Here is a 27,434-nt window from a genome sequence, read left to right as displayed (position 1 = left end):
GTAAGCGCTCAATAAATACGATTGATGATGATGGAGAGGAAGGAACAAATCATTGGTGAGCCCGGGTTCCCTGTTACCACCCCCACCCCGGCTCCCCCACACAGCCCTTCCTATCAGGGCAAAGCCCCACCCGAGTAACCTCCCTCGGGGCAGTGGGGAACGTGGGAGAGCCTGACCCGGGCCAGTCCTGTCCGTTTGTCTGTCTGCTGCTGCTGCTCCGGGAGGGACAAAGAGCCGGAGCAGGTGTTCTCCAGCTGATGCCTGCGGCTGACACCAGCAGGTGTCGCTGCAAGTCCCCGGGAGGGAAAGCCCCCCCCCCCACGCCCCCCACGCCCCCCACCCCAACCTCTCAAACCGGCCAGGGCGGGGAGAGCCACACCCCTCCACCCCTTCCCCCAGCGTCAGTCAGCATTTATTAAACTTTGGCCCCGGGGCCCTCGGGAGGCCCAGGACCAGAGCTGGGATCTCACTCCCTCTGCCCTCATTATACAGGCATTTATTAACTTCTGAGCTCTCAGCCATTGACTGAATTCTTGTCTACATTATCAGCTCATGTAAATTCATTATACTAACAGCTGGGAATAAAATCCTCAGCATGAAGGGCTATGATGGATGAGGGGGCTGGAGGGGGGGCGGGGTGTGTGTAGGGATGTAGGCCTTTATTTCTCACTATAATAATAATAATGATGGCACTTACCCTGTGCAAAGCACTGCTCTAAGCGCTGGGGGGATACAAGGTGATCACGTGGGACAACCTTCCGCTCCTCCTCCCCTCCCCATTGCCCCTACTCCCTCCCTCTGCTCTACCCCCTTCTCCTCCCCACGGCACTTGTGTATAGTTGTGCATATTTATTACTCTATTTTATTAATGATGTGTATATATCTATAATTCTATTTTGATAGTATTGACACCTGTATACTTGTTTGGTTCTGTTGCCTGTCTCCTTATTCCAGACTGTGCGCCCGTTGTTGGGTAGGGATTGTCTCTATCTGTTGCTGAACTGTACTTTCCAAGCGCTTAGTATACTGCTCTGCACATAGTAAGCGCTCAATAAATACGATTGAATGAATGAATGAATGGGTTTCACAGTCTTAATCCCCATTTTACAGATGAGGTAACTGAGGCTCAGAGAAGTTAAGTTACTTGCCAAAGGTCACACGGCAGACATGCGGTGGAGTCGGGATTCGAACCCATGACCTCTGACTCCAAAGCCCGTGCTCTTTCCACTGAGCCACGGCACTATTACTACTAATAATAATGGTATTTGTTAAGCACTTACTGCATGTTAAACACTGTTCCAAGCGCTGGGACAGACACAAGATAATCAAGTCGTACACAGTCCCCGTCCCGCAGAGGGTTCACAATTTAAGTAGGAGGGAGAACAGGGATTGAATCCCCCATTTTACAGATGAGGTAACAGGCACAGAGAAGTTAAGTCACTTGCCCGAGGGGACACAGCAAGCACATGGCAGAGCCAAGACTAGAACCCAGGTTCTGACTCCCAAGCCTGTGCTCTTTCCGCTAAGTCACAATGCTCCGCTACAGGAGCACTTAAAAGGTGGTGAAGATACGGATGGATGGGTGGAGTCAGACCCCCTGGTTCCTAGGAGGAAGAATCTCAAGAAGCTTTTCAGTGGCACATGCTGCTAACAGGCCTTATCCTTCCCCTGGAAGTACTTTCCAAACAGCCCACACCAACGTTTCTTGTGGGAGGAAGTCATCAGTCACCAGCAATTGCCCAAAATACCCCAATCCAGTCTTTGGGGCTGAAATTCCCTCCTCCTCAGGTGTTCCTGTTTGGTCCAAGCTGGGGCAAGGGTCACCAGAACCTTATGAGTATTCTTGACAGGATTATGAAACCCCCTCTAATTCTCCACATCTCTTCTCCTTCCACTGACACTCAGGTTAGAAAGAGTACCGAGGAGGGAGAAAAATCCCCCCTGGGTATAATGAGTGCCTTCAAGGTAAGAAGCACCCATCTATCTCAGTCACTTCCACCCACATGGGACTTTGTTTTTCCAGTTCTTCCGAACAAGCAAAGCAGTCCTGAAACAGGTGGCATGCTGATTTGACTACAGCATCCAAACACACCAAAGACCTGCTCTCGGCGTGCAAATCCCCTTGCTGATGACAGGATGGAAAAAAAAACCATGTGAAACACACGAGAGAGAAAAAAGAAAAAGGAAAGCCTCTTCTATTCTATTAAATATGGTATCTGTAGCCCTTCCTCCCTCCTTCCCTCCCTTCAATAAATGGTTCAAGAAGCATTACTAATCAGCACTCTGCCTGCCTCCTGCAGATTCCATAATTACTCCTTCCTTTCATCCCTGGCTCTTCTCCGACACCAGACCTCAGGCCTGCTACCTCTGTGCTCTGTAATTACAAGCTAATAGCTTAGATGAATTTTCTGCTGGGTCCCGGTTCAAGCGCCAATCCCGCCCCTTCCCCCTTGACAACCCCCCCCTTGGGGTAATTACACCCTGTGAGGTTTAGCACAGCAGGCCCTCACATTTAGTCACAGGAGCACATTCCCGGGCCTGAATTTCCTAATCACCCCTCTTGGTAATTTTTCATTACTGTAGAAAGAAATGTTTGTGAACAAATAAAGAGCGTCCCCCAGCTTTGCAAGAGGTTCCTCCTCCCTCACTAGCCTCCATCTCCCCCCCAGCCTAGCCCTCCCACTCCCACCCTCCCACCGGGGAGCGGCTTTAGCATTATTATCAGGCCTGGGTCGGGGTCTCTCTCTCCCTCTCTCACACACACACACGCACATGATGTTCATCTGATCTCCAGGCAGGCTCCACAGCCTCTACCGCTTCATAATAAATTCATTATTTTATTTGCCTTCGGCATGTTCTGGGCTTGCTTGTATGCCGCCTTTTTTTTTGTTCGGGTGATTGGGGGCGGAGAGATGGTTCCTCCCCCGTGCCAGGCCTATGGGTGGGGTGGGGAACAACCCTGGGTGTTCTTCCTGATGAGGCCACCGCAGGCTGGAGGTTACACGGAGAAGGGGTTGTGGAAAGGATCAGTAGGAGCAGCATTTTCCTCATTCTGAATCCCAAGTCAGAGCTGATTACAAGGTTAATAGTGTCAGCCCTTTACCATGATAACTGGCAAGCAAGGTCCACAGCATCACCTAATTACCCAAGCAAATAGGGCACTGAGTATACCTCGGGGCCACCTCAGCTCACACTGTGTGCTACAGGTTTATGCAGGCTTTATTCTCACCAACCCCTGAACTTCAGAGGGAAGCTTGGAGAAGCAGAAGCAGGGATAGAGCCAAAGACCTGGGGGGTTTTTCTGTTGCTGTTTTTTTTAGCCCACTAGATTTGTTTTCTATCTGATTGGGGTTGGTAAATACCTCAGCTGGCAGTTGACAGGGAAGCCACATTACTACTGGAGGACAAAAATGAGTGCCACAAACAAGTTTCATAGGATCCAGTTATGTTAACCATGTGCTTTTCATTTATTAATGAACATTCACTTGCTCTAAAAACAGCAGGACCAAGCAAGTGGTATATCAATCCAGCTTGCTGCAGCTCTACCACTTTAACGCTGCGTGACCTTGAGCAAGTCAATTAACTTCTCTGTGCCTCAGTTACCTCACCTGAAAAATGGGAATTAAGACTATGAGCCCCATGTGGGACATGGAGTGTGTCCACGTCGATTATCTTGTATCTACTCTAGTACTTAGTTCAAAGCCTGGCACATAGAAAGCGTTTAATAAATACCATAAAAAACCATGGAAATTATTGAGCGCTCTCTGTACCTAAGCACTTGGGAAAGTACGATACAAGAGAGTTGAAGCATGGCCTAATGGAAAGAGCATGGGCCTGGGAGTTGGAGGACCTGGGTTCTAATTGTTCTGCCATTTGCATGCTGTGTGACCTTGGGCAAATCAGTTAATTTCTCTGTGCTTCAGTTGCCTCAACTGTAAAATGGGGAATAACTGGTCTCCCTCCTATTTAGACTGGGAGCCCTATGCGGAACAAGGACCATGTCTGACCTAATTATCTTGTATCTACCAAGTGCTTAAAATAGTAATTGACACATAGTAAGCACTTAATACCACCAAAAAAGTCATTAGCCCAGAATAAAATAAAAGCATCTTCTCAATCCTCTGAGCTTCAAAGATACTCGAAACCCACCCCTGTTGAAAGCGGCAGCAAGTCTCTGTAAGGTGGCGGCAAGTTATAGCCATCTCTCACTTCCTCCTCCAGGTCTTCTAAAGGCCTATGGAGGAAGTCGCCTCTGCTTTCCAAGAATGAATCCCAAACTTCCTCTGTAAACACATCTGGTTTTTAAAATTTAACATTTACCTCCACTGTATTAGATTCTCCAAGCCCCCCCAACAAAGTTTGCTCCCTGAGTAGTGTGCTTGCAACAGTTTAGCACTGAGTTTTGCTAATTATGAAATGCATCCCTGACACCAAGTTACCCTCAAATGAGGCAAAAATATTTCATCCTTGGGACTAGGAGGAGAACGGGAGAGGTGGTTTTGGCTACTGAGCTAGTGACCAAACTAGGAATTTGGGTGGCAGGGGCGGCTATGGGTTTTGCTCTGCCACTAACTGTCAGTCTCAACCTCTCCTCATTTCCACTTCTCCCCTCAGAACAGTAATAATGCTGTAGGCTTTCCCAGTTAAGACTCCCTTACTGAGAGGTTGTGAGGATGAGCAAGACCGTGCCTGTACATGAACTACTGAAATATAAAAAGGTACAATAATTGTAGTGCCAATTAAGAAGGATAATCTTCTAAGTCATCCAATTGTCCCAGGTCACTTATGTCTCAGAACATCTAGGAAGCAGGATCAGCCAGGGTTCATCTCTCCCCTCAATCCTCACAGGAAAGGCCAAACCAGGAACTCCACAGTCAATAGTGTCCCACAGAGGAAGGACACACCTCCTCCCCCAGAAACCCAGCAGTTTACTAACTTTCTGCACATTCTGCTCTCCAAGAAAATAGCACTTTATTGGAGTAACACACTTCTGTGCATGGATCACTAAGGGAGGAGAAGGGGAGGGAAAGAGATAGGAACACAGAAGCCCAGATATGCAGATACCCATCTGATGAGCTAAAAACCTAGGGAAAAAGCACCACCAGGAAGAAATTCTCCAGATCTCTGCTGCACAAAAAAGTCTTACTATCTCAACTGACAGCCATGAGCCAGGAGAGAGTCTTGGAATCAATGACCCCGGCTCCATCACTTGCTGCTCTGTGACTTTGGGTAGGTCATTTCACTTCTCTGTGCCTCAGTTACTTCATCTGTAAAATGGGGATTGAAACTGTGAGCCCTGTGTGGGACAGGGAGAAAGTCCAAACTGATCTGCTTGTATCTACCCCAGTCCTTAGTACAGTGCATGGCATGTAGTAAGCGCTTAAATACCATAATTATTATTATTAATGCTGATACTTACTGAACGCTTACTGTTAGTACTTAACAATACCATTTGAAAATGGCGGGAGTCAATTTTTTATGGAATTGGTTAAGCACTTACTCTGCCAGGCACTGTACTGGGCCCTGGGCTAGATATAAGTTAATCCCATTGGACCCACATGGGGCTCACAGTATATTAATCCTCATTTTACAGATGAACTGAGGCAGAAAGAAGTTAAGTGATTTGCCCAAGGTCACACAGCATACAAGCTGCGGAGCCAAGATTAGAACCCAGGTCCCTTGACTCCGAGGCCCGTGCCACCCTGCTTTCTAAATAGCCTTTTGTCCACTTAGGCCTGGCAAAGTGTTCCCCAGGGGCTTTTCGGCCTCATCCAGCAGGTTTCTGCTCACCAACTAATAGGGAAATCAAATGCAAACCCTAATTAACCTCAAAGGGAGGTCCTCGGGGTGCTTACTGCCACTGACAGAAGGGAAGCTCTTCAGTTGTAGCATTGGAAGAGGCCTTGTGCACAGAACTGTAACTGGACTGGGGCTGTTGCTGTTTTCAGAAGGATCCACAGCTCCTCACTAACCGGGCCTGGGCAACTACTGCTGCTGATGCTGCCACCTCAGTTTACCCTCAGCTCAATCCCCTCAAACTCCAACCCAATTTGGGGGCCAGTTGGCCAGCCCCCTCCCCTCATTCGCCTTTTTCCCATAGGCCTGCTAACCTGCCCCATTTGTAGTTCTTTACAGGGTGCTGCATGGAGAGAAGGAAGACAATGCCTAATCACTATTCACTACCTGCCCTGCAAATCAATGCAGTTTTCTTTGAAAGACTCACCCAGAGCTTTTTCAAATGCGAGAAGTGGGCAATTTGTGGCTCACATACAACTGAAAAATAGCCAGATGCAGCAGAGATTACTTTTGACCCAAACTCCTGAAAACTCTCTATTCTGCCTATTTGACCAGTATCCATATGGTCAGAGGCACCTTGGGCTCCAAAACCACAATGAAGTGATTAAATAATCAAACAGACAGAAGCCCATAAAGCAACATGTGTGTGCTTGGACCTCTGAATCCCTTGGGACAAAAGGAAGATAGTGGCTGCCTAGGAGGCTTCCACAAGACAACCACATACTCACTCCCTTCCTGACTGTCTTCTCATTCCATCCTTCCAAAACCCTCAACGTCCAGGGACCGGGGTCCCTGCTGAATTACAAGCACCATATTGCAAGCTCAGCCCGTCTCCATTTGATAAATGTGTTTTCCCCTTTAAGAACAGCTTAGCTTGTCTAACATCAATACAAGACAGACAGATCTGAAGATCAATACCTTTTATTACCGCCGATGGCAATTCTTGTGCAGAGAAGGGGAAGAATATGAAGCATTTATGGAAACTTTGGACTGGTAATAGTAATTCTGTCAGATCATCATCCTGAGCAACAACAACAACAACAACAACAACAAAAACCCCTCTCCCTTGTGTTGAGGGAGAATCAGCTATAATCAAGGGTGCATATAACTGAGAAGTGTTTGCGAGGTAAGAGACTTTGGGGGATTTTTGATATTAATAATAGTTATGACCTGCAGTGAAATGTGAGTCACAAGTGTAGCATATTCTGCTCCTAAGTGTGACATGAAATATTAAAGAGGCTATTTGTTGTTTGAGATCTTTTTGGGGAAAAAAAGCTACAAAATACTACCCAAAAAATCGCTTACACATCGATGAAACTGGAAATAGACAAGAATGTCAAAGCAAGAGCCAAGAGGATAAGGGAAAGCCTAGCAGCAGATAATCTAAGCAGCAGGTCCAGCCCTCATCCTTGGTATAATCTGAAATCCTATGGGCACCTTCAGTTCCAGAAAGGAAGAGGATTCTTGGGTGGAAAGGGACAAGGTTGAGGTGGGAGGGGAAGGTCTGAGCTCTCCTGAATTTGACAGCAATGGAGAAAATGTTACCTCAATCTCTCCTGGATACAGCTTGTCACCCTGGGACCCAAGAACACACCCTCTAAGTCTGAAGCAAGAAGCTTGAAAACAGACTTGACACTGGATTCAAAAATGAGAAGTGGAAAAAGCAGTAGCTTTATGTTGCTCTTGGCCATTTATCAACGTGGCAAAAAAGAGTCAGGCTGCCAGTTCAGGGGATCCCAGTTCAAAGGCCCAGGTTGTTTTTTGGTTAATGCTTCTTCCCACTCCTTGCTTTGGAAGGTCCTGATGCACACACAATATTCATGTTATCTAGCCTGGCAGCCTCCTACACCACATCTCATCAGATAAGACTGTTGTCTCAAGCTGTCCTGGGAGGCTGGAGGAGGGGCCGGGAGGGACAGGAACCCAGCAGATAAACAGGTCTGGCACCAGTTCCACGCAAGAGGCAACATACTTCAACCACAAAATGGAAGAGACTCCATGTAACGATAAACTACCACAACTGCTTCTTAAGTTTCCTTTCGAGAATTTCACTATCTTCCTAGCAGGGGCATTCTGTTATCTGGAACAAGATTCCTCGACCCCTTATGATGACTTGGGGGGGCGGGGGGGGGGGTTGTCAGGGGATTCTGGCGTCCTTATCACACTCTCCCTTTCCCTGCTTTTGCCTGGGATCTTGCTAGCCCTTTTCCCCTCCTTAGCCAAGCAGCTTCCACATCCCATTAGAAGCCAACCAGCCCTTCTGGGGAAGCCTTGAAAATTTAACCCCATTAGCACAAGATTGTCCCTGGGGCATCAGTGCTGCCCAGGTGGCAAAGACACACCAGAGAGCTGTGAAATGTCACAACCTGGGCAAAGACACATAAAGCAAGGCTTCAAGAAGTTGCCAAGTTCTTTTAAGAGCTGAGCAGTCATCATTTCCAATATAACACCCCCCCACACACACACTCCAAAGACCAATGCTAACAACAACAAAAACCACCATGTCACCAGAAACCTTGGGGGAGGTGGGAAAACATACAGCATAACTCATGTAGCCATGTGGTTTGGAAGATGCTGCCGTTGCCATAACAAAGGCAATTAAAACACAAACACACATAAACACACTCCCAGAAAGGGCTACCTTGTAAACCCTGTAAGGGTTTGGACTTCTAGTAACTGAGACCGGGAATTATAGTTCCGGTTGGGCTGCAAGGGCCGGGGGAGGAAAAACCGGCCCTGCTAGCTCTACAGGCTCCTGCAGGTTCCAGAGAAAAGAAAAGGGGGCAGGGGTAGCAACTCTAAGCTCTCGCCGTTTTCTGTGAAAGCAGAAGTCTTGTCTTTGCGGGAGACGGGTTACGTGACATAGAATGCTTTCTTCGCACCACGAAGAGGCTTGGCTCCCCCTGGGCTCTGGACATTAAAAAAAACACAATAAAAAACCACTTGCTTCAAACTGGGAAGGAGAGCAGAGAAATGGAGTTTTCTTTTCGCTTCTCTAAACCATCATGGACTGAGGCACAGAGGAAGTCAGGGGAGATCCTGCAGGCTCAGAGTCCCAATTTTGTCACCAACTCATGGACTGGCTTTGGTTATGTGACAGTCCCTCAGTTCATTGCTTCACTTTTCTCTTGCCAAAAGAAAACACTTTGGGAGGTCTGGGCTAAGAATGGGAGGGGCAAGGAGGCGGGGAGGGGGGAGATTTCAGATTCATATGCTAAGATCCAGTAACAGACCCTCTGGCTTACTGTCTGGGCTCTTGACCACTGGCTAGTCTTGAGGCTTTGTTCTATGGCCCTATCCCATGAGGCTTCCTCCACACAGGGCCAGAGTTGTTCTTCTGGCTCCAAGCATGGCCCAGGGGTAAGGTCAAGCTATCAAATGTCTTTAAGAGGCCACTTGGAGCCTTATTGCTTAAAAAAAGAAATGAATACGGCCAGTTAATTAGCTGTATGTCCCTTAGGAACAGGTGAGAATCTCTCAGGTAGCTTTACAAACCGATTAAGGGCCGCTCCCCACCCCAAGGAAGCTGTTTATCATTTCTGAAAGGACCCATATCCCACTGTGAACCCTGACCTTCTCCTATCTTCCCCAAACCCCTATCCCTTGGGTGGTAGTAGTAATGGTATTTATTCAGCTCACTGCCCTGTACTAAGTGCTTGGGAAGAAAGTACAACAGAAGTCCCGACTCGACTCGTTTTTCCCTGCCCAAAGAGCTTAAGCCAAGGGGGGGGGGGGGGGGGGGGGGGAAGAAACATAAAAACATTTACTAAGCAATCAAATCAGAATAAGATAAACTTTCAACCAAAATATATACACAAACGCTGAGGTATGTACACAAATATAAGAAGGGGCTGTTGGGGTGATTTGATTTGGAGTGTGGATAATTAATTGGGGAAGGTTTCAGTTGGTAAAGAAGCAGTATAGCTTAATGGATAGAGAACGGGATCGGGAGTCAGTAGGACCTGGTTTCTAATCTCTGATTCCCCACAGCTCTGCTACGTGACCTTGGGCAAGTCACTTCATTTCTCTGGGCCTCATTTACCTCATCTGTAAAATGGGGATTAAGAGTGTGAGTCCCATGTGGGACAGGGACTGTATCAGATCCATTTAGCTTGTACATACGCCAGCGCTTAGAAAAGTACATGGCATGCAGTAAGCGCTTAAAAGTACTACAGTAATAATATTATGAAGGCTTTGAAGTGTGTGTTTGGGGAGAGGGGCATTGAACAGCATGAACAAGAGGTCAGAAGCAAAGATGAGAAGGGAATACTGTTAGAAGGTGCCTGGGGAAAAGCAAAGACTACCAACTGGGGAGAGCAGAGGTGTAAAATGGAGAGAACCTTGAACCCAGGCTTTTTGATGGAGAGAGGAATGGACAACCACTGGAGAGGTCTGAAGAGAGGGTGCTAAGGGAAGTCTCAGGAAAATGATCCAGTCACCACCACAGCATACAGACTGAAGATGGCAGGCTCCACCTGTGGGGATGAAGCTGTTTCTTCACCCAAAGCTTTTGGGGGCAGCTCCCATGTCTTGTTCACCCAGGCCTCCACTGGGACCCAAGAGTTTCAAGTGGGGCTGAAGAGACCAACACCTCCCGCCGCCAACCAGATCTGACCTCCATGAAACCTGCCTGGAACTTCCAAAGCCCACTCCACAGGCACCCCTGGAAAAGCTTCACCCTCATTATCACTACACACACACACACAAAATGAGAAGTTGGCACCCTCGTTTCCACACTAAAGTCACTATTCTCAAGGCCCAATTGATGCTAATCCTCACCCATTTCACTCACAGGGGTCAATAAGTTGGACTATTTGTCAAGTGAAGGCAAATTCTCTCACAACTGCTGCCTGAGATGGGGTGTTGGGGGAGGGGCTGCTCCATTTATCAGGGGCCCAAACACCAGGGTGGTAACGAGACCATTTTTAATGTTCTTGGGCCTCAGTTTCTTCATTTGCTCCACAGATCCTTACTGAGAGTAATTCACTTTAGACCCTAAGCCACACAAATGTTTGGAGGCTTTTAGCAAGCAATACTAGGATGGGGTTCATTCAATCGTATTTATTGAGCACTTACGGTGCTCAGAGGACTGTACTAAGCGCTTGGGAAGTACAAATCGGCAACATATAAAGTCCCAACCCAACAACGGGTTCTTCCTCAATGCAGTATAAGGGGGAGACTAAAGTTCAGGGATGGGGCCAATTCGGCTGAAGGATAGGTTACAATGAGGGTGAAAAGAAAAAAAAAAGTCAAGGGATGGGTTGGATCGGTTCCAATGTCAGAGTGTTGGCTTCTCCCCTTGACCTAAAAGAGTGTTCTGCACGTTGCACGCGCTCAGATATCACTGATTGATTGATCGATCCACCGGGCCGTCTGCCCCACACCTCCTGAAGATGAGGTTAGCCAGCCGGCCGGCCAGCTCTACCCTCTCCGGTCCACGCTGCTACAAGGGGCCTTTTCTGCGGTGGGGTCAAAACTGTTCATTGTTGAACCCCTCTCCTCTGGTCCCCGCTGGGGGCATCTCAGGGGTTAACGCGGGTTTAGTTTATTTTAAACCGGCTCCAATGATAGAGGCCGTGTTTACACGACAAGCCCAAATCCTCCCCCGAGTGAAGTCAATTCCGTTTGTATCAGACAAGCCGGAGCCGGGGCAGGTGCCACCACTCCCGTTTAAAGATTAAAATCCCCCACCGAAATTCCTGCCGGCCCCCCCCGCCGTCCTCCTCCCCCTCCACTCGGGGCCGAGACCGTCTTCTCACGGCGGGGGGTTGACTAGGGTGGGTGGGGGGTGAAGTGGCAAAGGAGGATATGTTGCCAGCTTGTACTTCCCAAGCGCTTAGTACAGTGCTCTGCACACAGTAAGCGCTCAATAAATACGATTGATTGATTGATTGAGGAGGCCAGAGCCACCCAGTTCGGGGCCCAGCTCCCGGGGGCGAAGCGGGGAAAGTCGGGGAGCTGCTCAACTCAATGAAGGGAATTGAATTAGGCTGCCAGAGGGCCGGGCCCGAGAGGAGGTGGAGGAGGAGGAGGAGGAGGAAGAGGAGGAGGTGTCTCTAGGCCGCTGCAATCTAATTGAATCGGCTCCACTTAGGCTGGCTGCTCGTCGCCTATCAGCAAGACGGTCTTGGCCACTCCGGGGGTGGGGGCGGGGGCACCCAGGCGGGGCAGGAAAGGACAGGTTACAACGAAAGTAGTTTTTACCAAGGCCCCAAAAGCGGCGGGGGCGGCTGGGGGGAAGAGACTGAAACCACCTCTCTCGGCCGGGGTTGCAACCTGGGCTCCGGGGGAGGCAGGGGGTGGACGTGACTGTGATCCCCCTGTTGGGTACGGACTGTCTCTTATGTTGCCAACTTGTACTTCCCAGGCGCTTAGTACAGTGCTCTGCACACAGTAAGCGCTCAATAAATACGATTGAGTGATTGATTGGACGCTACACCCCGTTCCTGCGACCCCCTACCGGGGGAGGCCCGGCTCGCCCCCCTCCTACCCAAACCGAGGCCCTTTTCTACGGCCCGTCGAAACCGGGTCCTTAAGAGGGAGGGGGGCCGGGAGAGGCCCGGGGGCGGTTTCAAGGGTAGTCCCGAGGGTCCGGGGCGTCCACGACAGCCCACAAAAACACCCCCCCCCCCGACATACCCCGCTCCCCTCCCTCGTCCCCTGGGCCCAGGCGGCCCGGACCCCTGGGCCCGACCAACAAACTTTGAACCCGGGTTTGGGAGGTTCGTTGTGTCTCTACGGAGCCCCCCACCCTTTAAGCACATTCATACATTCAATAGTACTTAAGGAGCGCTTACTATGTGTAGAGGACTGTACTAATCGGCAAGACTCGCCGCTCGGTTCCCCGGGACAACTTCCAACCGCCGCCTCCGGCCAGGGCGCCGACGGGACCCCCCCACCCTCCCGGAGGAGACCCTCCCTCCGTCCCCAGGCTCGGACGGGCCCCCACGGTCGGTGGGTCCGGCTCCTCCCCGAGCCCGGGAGCGCCAGAGGGGGGGGACCCTGGAGTCCCGCGCCCGGTTGTCTTATCTGCTCCGCTGAAAACCGTCTGGGGCCGTTTGCCCCGCCGCGCAACTTGTTGGTGGGGGTCGGCCGAGCAGCTCACCTTTCATCCCCGAGCCGGGGCCCGGCCGCAACGCCCCGCGGACAGCTGACACATCGCGTCTGTCTCCCTCCTCCTCCTCCTCCTCCTTTCCCGGGCCCCGCTGCACCGCGCCGCCCCGCGCCTCGTCCGCGGCTCCCGGAGCCGACCCGCCCGCCCGCCCGCCCTCCCGGGAGGTGGGGCTTCCGGGGCCCCGGCCAAGAGACACCTGCCGCCGCCCCCGCCCCCAGCTCTGGCTCCCTTCCCTCCCTGCACGCCGACCCGAGCCAACCCCAAGGGTCGGGTTTCTGCCGCAAAACACACACGCGTGCAATCAATCAATCGTATTTATTGCAAATTATTATTTGCAATCAATCGTATGTATTGACACGTAGCTCTCTTCCTCCCTTCAAGGCCCTGCTGAGAGCTCACCTCCTCCAGGAGGCCTTCCCAGACTGAGCCCCTTCCTTCCTCTCCCCCTCTCCCCCCCATCTTACCTCCTTCCCTTCCCCACAGCACCTGTATATATGTATGTTTGTACATATTTTCTACTCTATTTTATTTGTACATATCTATTCATTTTGTTAGTATGTTTGGTTTTGTTCTCTGTCTCCCCCTTTTAGACCGTGAGCCCACTGCTGGGTAGGGACTGTCTCTATATGTTGCCAATTTGTACTTCCCAAGCGCGTAGTACAGTGCTCTGCACATAGTAAGCGCTCAATAAATACGATTGATGATGATGATTTGCAATCAATCGTATTTAGTGCAAACCCAGGGGCACCCGTGCACGCACGCACCGTGGCGGGGAGAGCCCTGCACCGCACTCGCCGGCCTCCCCCCCCATAATAATAATGATGGCATTATTAATCGCTTACTACGTGCAAATCACTGTTCTAAGCGCTGGGGAAGTTACAAGGGGCTTTGGAGTCAGAGGTCATGGGTTCAAATCCCGGCTCCGCCAATTAGCTGTGTGACTTTGGGCAAGTCACTTAACTTCTCTGGGCCTCAGTTACCTCGTCTGTAAAATGGGGATGAAGACTGTGAGCCCCCCCTCCGTGGGACAGCCTGATCATCTTGTAACCTCTCCAGCGGTTAGAACAGTGCTTTGCACATAGTAAGCGCTTAATAAATGCTATTGTTATTATTATTACAAGGTGATCAGATTGTCCCACGGAGTCCCCATTTTACAGATGAGGTAACTGAGTGAGGCACTGCGACTTGCCCAAAGTCACACAGCTGACAATTGGCGGAACCGGAATTTGAACCCATGACCTCTTGACTCCAAAGCCCGTGCTCTTTCCACTGAGCCCCGCTGCTTCTCCATCTCGGGCCAGCTTTCGCAAGGGCCAATGGCAGACGGGTCCGCCACAAAGCCCGGTGTTTAACACAAACCGCGTATCTCTGTGCCTCAGTTCCCTCATCTGTAAAATGGGGATTAAGGCTGTGAGCCCCCTGTGGGACAACCTGATCACCTTGTAACCTTCCCAGCGCTTAGAACAGTACTTTGCACATAGTAAGCGCTTAATAAATGCCATCATCATAATTTTATCATTAAACACACACACATACGCACGCCCCTCGAAGAACGTGCAGTAACCCGGCCTCTGCACCATCCTGGGGCACTTAGGGAAATACACTGAAATTCATTCATTCATTCAATCATTTATTGAGCGCCTACTGTGTGCAGAGCACTGAACTAACCGCTTGGGAAATACAAATCGGCAATATCCAGAGACGGTCCCGACCCAACAACGGGCTCACAGTCAACAAGGGGGAAAACAATAACAATGATGGTATTTGTTTAGCGCTTACTATGTGCAAAACACTGTTCCAATCGCTGAGGGGGGGGCATACAAGGTGATCAGGTTGTCCCACGTGGGGCTCCCAGCCTTAATACCCATTTTACAGATGAGGTAAGAGGCACAGAGAAGTTAGGTGACTTGTCCAAAGTCACACAGTTGACAAGTGGCAGAATCAGGGTTAGAACCCACAGCCTCCGACTCCCAAGCCCGTGCTTCTTCCACTGAGCCACGCTGCCACACTTAGGCCGGACAAAAAGAGAGCGTGCCTCCGGGACACCCCCCTCCCCACTTAACACAGCAGTGTCGGTCAACACCCCTCCCCCTCCTCGGAAGTCAGGCCCCTTTTCTAAACTAGGCCGGCTTGGCCCTTCCAAAGCCTATTACTGACCCCCAAGGTCCGGCCTCCTGCCATGGGGGGAGGGGGAGGAAATGGGACGAAGCAGGCCTGCGTGGGCGCGCATATTTATGGGGGTGGGTGGGTGGGTGTCTGTGTGCGAAGAATCCGGCCTTCCGTTCCCAGCCACATTTCCTTTGCCACAATAACCGGAGTGTAGAGAGGATAAGCGGCGTAGCTCACTAGAAGGACCCCGGGTTTGGAAAGCACAGATCCTGGGTTCTAATCCTGACTCTGCCACGTGTCAGCTGTGTGACTTTGGGCAAGTCACTTAACTTCTCTGTGCCTCAGTTACCTCATCTGTAAAATGGGGATTAAGGCTGTGAGCCCCACGTGGGACAACCTGATAACCTTGTATCTACCCCTGCCCTTAGAACAGTGCTTGGCACATAGAAAGCGCTTAACAAATACCATTACTATGATTATTATTATAAATGATCCTCTGAAAACTAGCCCTCCCATCCCACCCCTGCGGGGCTCCGGGGGTGTTGCATGAAGTCGGGGGGGGCAGCCCTGGTGAGCTCATTAAGTTGCCAGGGCGTCACCCACGCAGGCAGGCGGCCGGCCTCATCCAGAAGCTGGCACCCCCCCGGCTTTCGCCCTTCCCCGAGCCAGTTCTTCCCGCGGTGTCGGGGCAGGGCCCCAGCTCCAGGCCTCACTCCTCACCCCCATCCCAACTCCCTCACCCAGTCCTTGACAGACTGGAATGACTCAGGGAGCGTCCCGAAATTCCAGTGCCCACCGCCGGCCAGGGAGGGAGGAGGCCCCCCGCCCCACCCCGCCCTTCCGTTCCCCCGCCGCCCCCTCCAAAAGCAGGCGGGTGGGCGGATCCTGGCCCGGGCATCGCGTTTGGAAACTAAGATAGGGTTCCCCACCCAGGGAGGGCAGTTACAGAGACGGGGGGGGGGGGGGAGAGAAGAAGGGAGGAGGGAGAATGGGGGGTGGGGGCGAGAGAGGAGGGGAAGGGGAGAGCCGGTTGACCGTCACCCCCATTCCCCTTCGCCCCGGTGGGATCTTACAGTTTTAATAATAATGGTGCCAAGAGCTGTTCCAAGCACGGGGATACAAGGTCATCAGCAGCGTGGCTCAGTGGGAAGAGCACGGGCTTTGGAGTCAGAGGTCATGGGTTCAAATCCCTGCTCTGCCAATTGTCAGCTGTGTCACTTTGGGCAAGTCACTTGACTTCTCTGTGCCTCAGTTACCTCATCCGTAAAATGGGGATTAAGGCTGTAAACCCCCCGTGGGTCAACCTGATCACCTTGTAACCTCCCCACGTTTAGGACAGTGCTTTGCACATAGTAAGTGCTTAATAAATGCCATCATTATTATTATTATCAGGTTGAACCTTCCCACATAGGGCTCACACTCTGAATCCCCTCATCAGGTTTTACACAGTCCCCTTCCCATATGGGGCTCACACTCTTAATTCCCCTTTTACAGATGAGGAAACTGAGGCACAGAGAAGTGAAACGGCTTGCCCGCGGTCACCCAGCAGACAAGTGGCGGCGCCGGGATTAGAACCCACGTCCTCCGCCCCCAGGCCCGTGGCTCTTTCCACTGACCCCTTTCCACTTTTGGCACCGGACGTCTCGCCCGAGAGCACTTAAGCTGGGTGAGAGATTGTATTTAAAAAATGAAGACATGAGTGTTAACCTCTAGGAAAGGAGAACGGAGGGCCCGGGGTTTCGAGAGCAGGTCAGCAATCCTGCCAACGCTCCGTGGTGGGGAGTTTTTGAAGCCGAGGTGGGCGCGCCTCGTTCTTTTGGGTGGCACCAGGCCAGGCCGGCTCCCAACCTCTTTTCCGAGGTGCCCGCGGCGCATTTCGCAATTGGCGGCGGCCCCGGGAGCCCTCCCCCTTCCTCCTCCTCCTCCTCCTGCTCCGGGCTCGGGCTGCGCCGGGAGGGTACGCTGGGCGCCTGCCATGTCCCATCCATCTGTTCCTGATGACGCTGGCGGGTTTTTGGCCCTCGCAGCCCGCGCCAGCGGTGAGAGCAGAACCAGTCTGTCTGCCCGGTGGGGTTTGGAAGGGTGAAAAAAAACCCGGAGTAAGATGGCAGGGGGCGGGGGACCAGGGAGGGTGTGAAACCTCTGCCCCTCTTGGTCGCCAGGCCCGGGGCGTGCGGGCCCCGGGTGCCCACGCGGGACGGGGCGGCTTGCACAAGGATCGTCCTCGACCACAAGCCAAAAGGGAAACGAGTTGGCGAGGGGAGGGGAAAGGCCGTTAGAGGCTCCTACCTGCGGGCGCCGGAGTGCCAACCCCGGGCACCGGCGGGAGGGGCCGCCGCCTTTTCCCCTTTACGACCTGCCCCGCTCCCCGGCCGGCGCCTCCTTAATGTCTGCGTGGCTCCCTCTGTTATTAGTCTCCACGACCAGATGCTCTAATTTACTCACCACACGGTGTCTTCGCACCACGGACGCCTGTAATTTACACCATCCACCCACCCACCCACCCACTGCCGGCGAACTCGCTAGGATGCTGCCCGCAGGGCCGGAGAAGGGCCAGGACCGGCCGCTGCCCGGCTGCGGAGTGGGCAGAGGGCGCACGATGCCCCCAGCCCCGGGGATGGGGCAGCAGGACTCTTGCTTGCTCACTCCCTTGCATCCCGGACTCAGGCTCTCAGCCCCGACTTCCCCAGAGGTAAATTGATGGGGGTGGGAGGGGGAGACCGAGAAATGAGGAAGTGGAGAACAAAGGGTCACCAAGCACCCAACAACTAGAGAACAGTGTGAAGGTTTCGAAGGCCAGACGTCGCTGCCCCTTCCAGGAGGCTGAGGCCCAGCCCTAAGGCCAGGACAGAGCTAGTTAAACCGGTGCTCCCGCATCCAGACTTGTGCTTTGAGGTTTCTGGGGGAGGGCAACTGGGGCCACAGAGTGCCCCCCACAACACACACACACACACACACAACCTGGGCCCAACACCTGCTGGCACCCAGAGGTGAGCCACGGCCAATGAGGCTTTAAAGGAGTTTTGTTGTTTCTCAAATCATCCATCACCCTCTTGGAACAAAACAAAAATGCCAACAATCTTCCCCAGTTGCTCCTCACCCCCTAAACCTGAGTTTCTCTACTCCTCCCCCTGCCCCATTGCCCTTTGCCAATCCCTATGTTGTCCCTTTTCTCCTAGAGCTGTCAGGCTTTTGAGTTTACATGGAGAGGCCAAGAGGCTGCTGGGAGTGGGCTGTAAGGGCACATTACTATTTAGAGTAGCAATAGTCCCAAGTGAGATCCTCCTGAAACGTTGCCACTCTAGCTCCTACTGGCTTGAAAGCTCATGGATCGACTGGGTGGCCTAATGGAAAGAATACAAGACAGGGAGTCAAAAGACCTGGGCGCTAATATTCATTCATTCAATCGTATTTATTGAGTGCTTACTGTGTGCAGAGCACTGTACTAAGCGCTTGGGAAGTACAAGTTGGAAACAGAGACGGTCCCTACACAACAACGGGCTCACACAACTCTGCCACCTGCCTGCTGTGTGACTTGGGGCAAGTCACAGAATTTTTCTGGGCCTCAGTTTTCTAACCTGTGAAATAGGGATGAAATACCTGCCCTGTCTCCCTCAGGCTAGAAGCCCTGTGTGGGAAAGGGACTGCTTCCGATCTGAAACAGCCTGCATCTAGACCAGGGTTTAGCACAGTGCTCGGCACAGAGTGAGAACTTAACAAATCCCATAGTCATGATGGATTCCTCCCCCCTCTCCACTAGAGCAGCATCCTGGGGGAAATGGGGCTGGAAGAGGAGGGGCAGGGAAGGAACAGTTACCATTTCCTACTGATTACAACCTGCCCACAACACACTTAGACAGAGAAATGGCCGCAGTGTTTTCGGTTGTGGTTTTTTTTTTTTGGCAGGAGGGGTGGGGTGTGAAGGGGGACAGGGAAGCGGGAGCCCCCAAACCCTGTGGGCCCGTCGGGTTGGGGGGGGGGGGGTGACACGCAATCCTTAAAACCACTAGAGGGCAGCAACGAGCCGGCTGTCATCCCAGTCTCCTGCAGAAAATAACCAAACCACCCAACCTGCTGGCAGGGCGGAGATTGATGATACTCACTGTCACCGTGCTCGGTCCAAGGAGAGCTTTATAACACCCAAGGAAATTAGTAATCTGGGAGCAGGGCCTCCGAGTTTAAGAGTGGGAATTGCTCTCCTGCAGCCTGAGCGGCTCACTAACGAGGTTCGGCACTTGACTCCAAATTTCCTGCCCTCTCCACAGCCTCGGTGCCCGCTGTGCGCTCTGCTCCGTCTGGCACACGCCACGCCCCCCTCCAGGCCGGCCCCATCCTCCCCCCTGCCACCGCCTGGCCTCCTTTTCTTTCTCTTCCCCGCAGGTGCCCCCGAGCCGGCTGTGAGTCATGGCAAAGCGCTCCCCACCCCCTCGCCTGCCACCTCCTAACTGCTGGGAAAATTGGCAAGCGAAGGCACGAGGAGTGGAAACGACGGAAGCAGGGGCAGAGCTGGGCACAGTGTAGGTACCCACATCCATCTACAGGGGGGAGGCCCTGGCCCACCATGACGGCACGATTCCTTGTTCTCTGGCTCTGCTGGATCTGGAAGCCTGTCCCAGTTCACTCAAGGCAGACCCACCTGAAATGTTGCCCCAATTTAGATTGTGCTGGCTGGGAAGCTTAGGGATAAACCGAGAGACTTAGAAACCGGCAGAGCCCAGATTCTAACTCCAGCCCTATTAGCAAATTCCCAAAGTGCAGGCCCGGTAGGGCAGGGGTGGAATAATAATAATAATAGTGATAGCATTTCTTAAGCACTTACTATGTGCAAAGCACTGTTTGAAGCACTGGGGAGGTTACAAGGTGATCAGGTTGTCCCATGGGGGGCTCACAGTCTTCACCCCCATTTTACAGATGAGGTAACAGGCACAGAGAAGTTAAGTGACTTGCCCAAAGTCACACAGCTGACAATTGGCGGAGCTGGGATTTGAACCCACGGCTTCTGACTCCAAAGCCCGTGTTCTTTCCACTGAGCCACGCAGGGTGGAAGCAAAAGAAGGAGAGGGAGAGAGAGGGTTGTCCCAGATTGTGATGACATGCCTCTGTCTCTTGCCTCTGCTTCGCACTCCTCCCTCTCCCGGGATTTTTTTCTTTTAATGCTGTTTGTTAAGTGCTTACTGTGCCTGTATCCACCCCAGGGCTTCGTACAGTGCCTGACACATAGTAAGCACTAAACAAATACGATAATTACTGTGTGTCAGGCACTGTACTAAGCGTTGGGGGAGCCACAAGCTCGTCAGGTTGGACCCAATCCACATCCCACATGGGGCTCACAGTCTTCACCCCCATTTTTACTAGACTATGAGCCCGCTGTTGGGTAGGGACTGTCTCTATATGTTGCCAACTTGTACTTCCCAAGCACTTAGTACAGTGCTCTGCACACAGTAAGCGCTCAATAAATACAATTGAATGAATGAGGCACAGAGAAGTAAAATGACTTACCCAAGGTCACCCAGCTGATATGTGGCAAAGAAGGGATGAGAACCCAGGTCCATCTGACCCCCAGGCCCGTGCTCTATCCACTAGGCCACACTGCTTCTCATAGGGTTGGCAAGGGAGAAAAAGCCCTTCAGGATCGCAAGTGGAAATTGGCACTTCTCTTCTTCTGACCTAGCACACTCCTGTTTAGGGGGGAATGTGGGCCAGCACAATTCAGAGAAGGTGTCCCCAGTCCACTTAACCAGAAGCCCGAGGACCCCACTGCATGACAGCTTTGAGGGTCACTACAATTTTTCTTGTGTAAACCACAGACCTAAAGGGTCCGCGTATCCAGTTTAAGCTTTGTCATTTAAAAGCCCTGGTTGGTTTCCTCCTTCTTTTGGTGTGTGGGTGGACGGGGGAGGGGACAGTGCCAGGAAGCTGTGTCAGTTGCTACTTGCCCCACACCCTGTAAGCAACTGTGCATTCAATTTACGATAGGTCCAGCTACAGAGGCTTGGAGTAGCGTGGTCCAGTACAAAGAGCATGGACCTGGAACTCAGGGGTTCTAATCCCAGCTCTACCAGTTGCCTGCTTGGTGAACTTAACTTCTCTGGGCCTCAGTTTCCTCGTGTAAAATGAGGATTCAGTACTTGTTCTCCCTCCTTTTAGACTGGAACCCCCATGTGGGACAAGGACTGTGTCTACCCCAGCATTTACCACATTGCTTGACACATAGCAAGTGCCTAACAAATACCATAATAATAATAATAATAATAATAATGGCATTTATTAAGCACTTACTATGTGCAAAGCACTGTTTAAGCACTGGGGAGGTTACAAGGTGATCCAGTTGTCCCTCGTGGGGCTCACAGTCTTCATCCCCATTTTACAGATGAGGTAACTTGAGGCACAGAGAAGTTAAGTGATTTGCCCAAAGTCACACAGCTGACAATTGGCAGAGCTGGGATTTGAAGCCCTGACCTCTGACTCCAAAGCCCATGCTCTTTCCAGTGAGCCACACTGCTTCTAACAGAAATAAAGGTGAGGATGGGGAGAAAAGAAGGAGGGAAAGAGCCTAGCCAAGGGCTCCGGAAGACAAGTGCTTAGAACAGTGCTTGCCACATACTAAGCGCTTAACAAATACCTACATTATTACTCAGACATATTCAGAGGGGAAAGGATGGATTTGGCTTTCTCCTTGGGTACCCACTTTCTGCATCACCTTTAAACACTTGATATTCACCCCACTCTCAATCCCAAAGCCTTTGTGTACATATCCATAACTTATTTTAATGTTTGTCTCCTCCCCTAGACTGCAAGCACCTTATGGGCAGGGATATCAACTCTGTTGTATCATACTCTCCCACGCCCTTAGTACAGTGCTCTGCACACAGTAATCCCAGCTCTGCCACTTGTCTGCTGTGTGACCTTGGGAAAGTCACTTGCCTTCCCTAGGCCTCAATAACCTAATCTGTAAAATGGGGATTAAGACTGTGCGCCTCACTGTGGGACACGGACCGTGTCTAACCTGATTACTCTGCATCTATCCCAGCGTTTAGAACAGCCCTGACACCCAGCCTCAGCCAGTACCCCTCCGGATGCCCAAGCGACCCCACCCAGTCTCGGGGAGACTTACTCCAGGATGTCTGTCTCCCCCTCTAGATGGTAAGCTCGTTGTGGACAGGGAACACGTCTGTCAAATTGTTGTGTTGCACTGTCCTGACCGCTTACTACAGTGGCCCGCACACAATAAACGCTCAATAAATACGATTGATTGCTCGATTCCGGGAGCCGGGGTCAATACTACAGCCCCAAGGGGCAGGAAGGGGTTAAGGCCTATAAAATTCCCTTTGACTTGGTTACATTAGTTTGCCTCTTAACCCTGGACCGCTCCGACACTTCCTCTCCTTTCACTGCCTCTGTTTTCAATCTGTAGCCAGCATACAGCTGCACTCCTTTACAATCAGTTAACAGCTGTTTTGCATAGATTTTCAATTCTAATTGCCTCGTATTGTGCGAGCAGCCCAACCCCGGTGAATGGGGAAGCCGGTCTGGTTTAAAAAAAAAAAAAAGCAAGCGAGGTGAATGCGAAAGGGAGCCGGTGCGAGTCTGGGCGCGGATACATTTTTTCATAAGAAAAGAATGCAGCCTCCACCTCTCCTCTCTCCCCCCACTCCGGTCTACCCTTTTCTTTGAAGGAAGCCCCCCTCTCCAATCAGGAGCCGTGAAACCTGATGGATTTTCCAGCCCCAAAGGGCAGCCTGGATCCCCCCCCATGCTCGGGCTCTCTGTAGGAGTAAAGAAAAAGAAAAGGCCTAACTCTCAAAAACAGGGGATCCTCATTTGCTCTGACCTCGGTGCATTTAAATGCTGCTTCGCGACCCCAGGGCCTGAAAGGGTGCCTGGTGCGGGAGGCGTCTGCTCCACACAAACAGGCTTTGGGAACACAGGCTGCGGCTAGCAGAAAAAGATTTGTGTGCCTGCCTCCCGCTCCCCCGACCAAGCTCCAAACTCCATCCTCTCCTCCTCCTCTTCGCTCTTTCCTTATCAAGATATGGGGAGCTAATTGGACAATAAAGTACAGCACCAAGTAAATGTGTTCTCTGGAGACAGCTGGTATCTATAAAAGAGAAATATTTGCACTTAAAAACTTTACACGGCTCAGGCCACACAGATGGGGGGAGGGGGAGCAAGTGGCTCTAGGGTGTGTGTGTCGGGGTGGGGGGGGTCCTGACCCCCCTCCCCACCCCACCAGCTGCCGGGCTATAGAGCGCACTTAAAGCCGGCAATTACCGAGCCCCTTCACTGGCCTGCTGGCTCCTCCACAAAGCCCAGCTTACCCAGCAGGCATCATCAGCAGGCAGTCAGGTTCTTGGCTGGGGCAACCGCCGCCCCCGGCTGCCTTACCCCAAGCTTTCTGGCCCTGAGGAATGGCCCAAGGTCAAACCCGCTCTTTCAGAGGCAGCTATTTTCCAGGGAAGTAACCAAATAGGACCCAGTTGGTTTACCCCCATCTCACTACCTCCAAATGACCCTCTCTCCCCTGTAAAAGGTTTAACCCCTCGGCCTGCCATAAAGCAAAGAGCTCCTCCGGATTTTCAGCCCCTCTCAAGATCATAGCCAAGCCTTTTTGCTGGACAGGGAGAGTTCAAAACAAATCCCTTCTGAGGTTGAAGTGGTTTTGGCCAGGCTACAATCTTCTCCCCATCTAGCTCAACCCTGGTTCCTCCCTTCAAAGCCCTACTGAGGGCTCACCTCCTCCAGGAGGCCTTCCCAGACTAAGCCTCCTCCTTCCTCTCCTCCTCCCCCCCCCCCGCCTTGCCTCCTTCCCTTCCCCACAGCACCTGTATATATGTTTGTACATATTTATTACTCTATTTTTACTTGTACATATTTATTCTATTAATTTTATTTTGTTAATTTGTTTTGTGTCTGTCTCCCCGTTCTAGACTGTGAGCCCGCTGCTGGGTAGGGACCATCTCTATATGTTGCCAACTTGTACTTCCCAAGTGCTTAGTACAGTGCTCTGCACACAGTAAGTTCTCAATAAATACGATTGAATGAATGAATGAATGAGAACCCTTCATCTCTCTGGTCATTCACTCCTTCCAGGACCTGAGCAGGAAATGCAGTCAATCCCTAGTAAGTCACCACAAAGGGGCCCTCACAGCTCCGCTCCCAGGGTCTGTTTCCAAGAGACTGGCAAAGGCTTGGGGCTGATCAGGGTCATGACTTCCTTCCTTCCTCCGTTTTCTTCCTTTCCCTTCCTTCCCTCCCTCCCTTCCTCTCTCTCCCAACTGATTAGGCTAATCAGGGAATTTTTCTACAATCAGTATTTATGAAGCTAAACTTAGAACACAGGGCCCGAGAGTCAGAAGGACATGTGTTCTAATCCCACCTCCACCACATTCTGCTGTGTGATCTTGGGCAGGTCACTTCACTTCTCTGGGCCTCACTTACCTCATCTGTAATATGGGGATTAAGACTATGATCCCCATGTGGGGCAGAGACTGTGTTCAACCCAATTTGCTTGCATCCACCCCAGCACTTAGAAGAGTGCCTGGCACATAGTAAGCATTTAACAAATGCCACTATTATGATTATTATGTATTGAGGACTTACTATGTACAGAGCAATGTATTAAGCATTTGGGAGAGTACAATATAACGGAGCGGTAGACATGTTCCCTGTCTAGAGAGCTAAAAATTAGCCTGGAGCTCAAAGCTGTAGGGCACGGGTGCTCAGTACTGTATAGCATCATTTTTTGACTGCCTATGGTGTGCAGAGCAGTGTGGCTTAGTGAAAGATCCCAGGCTTGGGAGCCAGAGGTCATGGGTTCTAATTCCGGATCTGCCGCTTGTCTGTAGTGTGACCTTGGGCAAGCCACTTCACTTCTCAAGGCCTCAGTGCCCCCATCTGTAAAATGGGGATGAAGACTGTGAGCCTCACATGGGACAACCTGCTTACCTTGTATCTACCCCAGTGCTTAGAACAGTGCTTAGTACATAGTAAGTGCTGGGCAAATACCATCATTATTATTACTAAGCGCTTGGGAGAGTTCAATAGAACAGACTTACATTTGACACTCTTGGGTGGGAGGCTGTCTTTGATGCACACTGTTTTGGTTTCTGTGCTCACAACTCTTGGAATATATTCCAAAAGGATAGGACAGTGGGGCAGGGGGGTCTATAGGGTGAGGGGTTTCCCTCACCCAGGAGAACAGGACTCCCCTTCCCCTCCCGGTGCTTGGTCCCTTAGAAAGAGCTGAAGCACCATCAGGAGCAGTGAGCCTTACTTCTAAGAGCTATTAGAGACTCACCACTCCTCAGGGATCTTCATGGAACTACCGCAAAGGGAGCATTGAGATTGTGGATAGGCTTCATCAGGAGGGAATCAAGCAGAGGAGAGAGGAGAGAATGGATGCTTAAATAATTAGCAATATAAATGAGGCTTTAAAGCTTTCTACAATTGAGCCGGGGACAAAAGTGACACCAGGCACCCAAGCACTCTCTCTCTCTTTTGATACTGCCAAGGGCGTATTTCTCAAGTCCTGGACCTGAGAGGGCACCCCTAGATCTGTGAACCCCTCAAGGGCAGGACAGAATTGAAACGCCAGTTCTTTATGGGCAGGGAATGGCTCTGTTATATTGTACTTTCCCAAGCGCTTAGTAATGTGCTCTGCACACAGTAAATATTCAATTATAAGGATTGACTGACTAGATGGCAAAGCATCTTTTAGGATGAGATAGGCATTGGCTGAGATGAGTTTGCAGTCTCCCTGGGCTGAATGACTTGCCTTGATCTGTCCATCTGCAAAGAGGGGTCCATGACACCTGCCTGGCACTCCTCCTGGGGGCTTCCGTGAGTTAACCTGGGCAGACCCCCAGAGTTCCTCGGATACCACTGTGGGAGCCCCACTTCCCACTTCTCACTTCCTAAAGGCATGGTCGTACTGCAACGGCACTCAGGCCTATATGCGCCAGGCTAAACAACCAGGCTTTACAATGTTACTCACTGGAGACATTTTGGATTCGGACCAGAAAATCCTCCATTTTCCTGTGCATTACCTCTCAGAATCCCCTTGTTTATAAGATAGTCCTCTGAAAATCCAATTTAATAATAATTATTAAATAATTGTATTTTTTAAGTGCTTACTATGTGCTGGGCACTGTACTGAGTGGTGGGGTAGATACAAGCAAATCAGGGTGAACATAGTTCCTGTCCCATGCGGAGCTCAGAACCTCAACCCCCATTTTATAGATGAGGTAACTGAGGCACAAAGAAGCAAAGTGATGGTCAAGGTCACACAGCAGACAAATGGCAGAGCCGGAATTAGAACCCATGACCTTCTGACTCCCAACCTTGTGCTGTATTCACTACACCATGCTGCTTCAATAACTTCCATCTGCAGGCTTCCTTCCAGGAGGTATGAAATACACATTTAGGAATGCAGCCTTGCTCTGCTTTGGCCAGCGCCAGGAACACATAAGTACCTCTCTCCTGCCCTGAGATTTTGGTGGCGTCAAACGGATGTTCAGAACTTCATTCAATTGTATTTATTGAACACTTACTTACTGAGTACCGAGCACTGTACTTGACCTCTCAGGGGAGCCTGGGGTCTATGGTAAAGCTCCTTCCTGCCCTGAGATCCATCTGACACCAGTGGATTCAAATTGCTCTCCTATTCCCACCTAAGATACCCACAACGGAGCACAAAGCCAGAACACTCACACATCCTTTTGAGAAGGCAAAGGCAATCTCCACTCTTTACTTCCTTTTCAGGATCCTGGGAACTAAATCAGATCTCCAAACATGAGCATGATCAGGGTACGTCCCTGCCCCAACACATTTCAATCAATCAATCAATCAATCAGTCCTATGTATTGAGCACTTAGTATGTGCAGAACACTTTACTAAGTGCTTGGGAGAGTACAATATAACAGAGTTGGTAGACATGTTCCCTGCCCACAATGAGTTTACAGTCTAGAGGGGAGACAGACATTAAAATAAATTACAGATATGTATTATAATGTAATTTCCTAAAGCTTGTTGCTTCCTCTGCCTTGCCCTGGTTGAACTGGCCAGTTGTTGCACCTGATACAGCTGGCTACCACTACCTGGCTCAGAAGGGTGGTGTGGGAGACTTGTTTCCAGGCTAGCAGCCGGATTAACCAAAATCTTAATTTCCAGAGTAGTCCCCTGTGCTGAAGGAATGTGTGTGTGTGGGGGGGTCTCTCCTTAGCACACCTACACTCTCAACAAAACCAAAAAAAGGCCACATCAAGATCCCAGGTTTCTGTCAAGGTCTGCCAATGTAGCAAGTAATGGAAGGGTTTGCACCATGATGACTCCCCAGTTCTCTTCCTAAAATTAGCAGAATCCTTTTTCCACAGGGCACTCCCCTCCCCCAGCCCAGCCAGCTCCTTCCTTACACATG

General features: G+C 51.1%; 1 protein-coding gene across 5 annotated transcripts in view; it reads right to left on the bottom strand.

Annotated features, from left to right (window-relative positions):
- GSE1 (Gse1 coiled-coil protein) overlaps nucleotides 1-27,434 on the bottom strand; it is a 574,350-nt gene that overhangs the window by 59,873 nt on the left and 487,043 nt on the right. Inside the window, exon 1 of one of the 5 annotated variants that reach the window (XM_038754467.1) lies at nucleotides 19,123-19,166. The exons of 2 other annotated variants lie outside the window; for them this stretch is intronic. Coding sequence is in view for 2 of the 3 variants with exons in the window: in XM_038754466.1 (XP_038610394.1) it covers nucleotides 12,902-12,908 (7 nt within the window). In the remaining variant the exon portion in view is untranslated. Of the gene's footprint in view, nucleotides 1-12,901; nucleotides 12,973-19,122; nucleotides 19,167-27,434 lie in introns of those variants that run through there. 2 more of the 5 variants (XM_038754466.1, XM_038754468.1) reach the window with 2 other exon arrangements.

Source organism: Tachyglossus aculeatus, chromosome 11 (assembly GCF_015852505.1).
Source record: "Tachyglossus aculeatus isolate mTacAcu1 chromosome 11, mTacAcu1.pri, whole genome shotgun sequence".
Taxonomy (NCBI): domain Eukaryota; kingdom Metazoa; phylum Chordata; class Mammalia; order Monotremata; family Tachyglossidae; genus Tachyglossus; species Tachyglossus aculeatus.
This window is presented reverse-complemented; position numbering and strand designations above follow the sequence as displayed.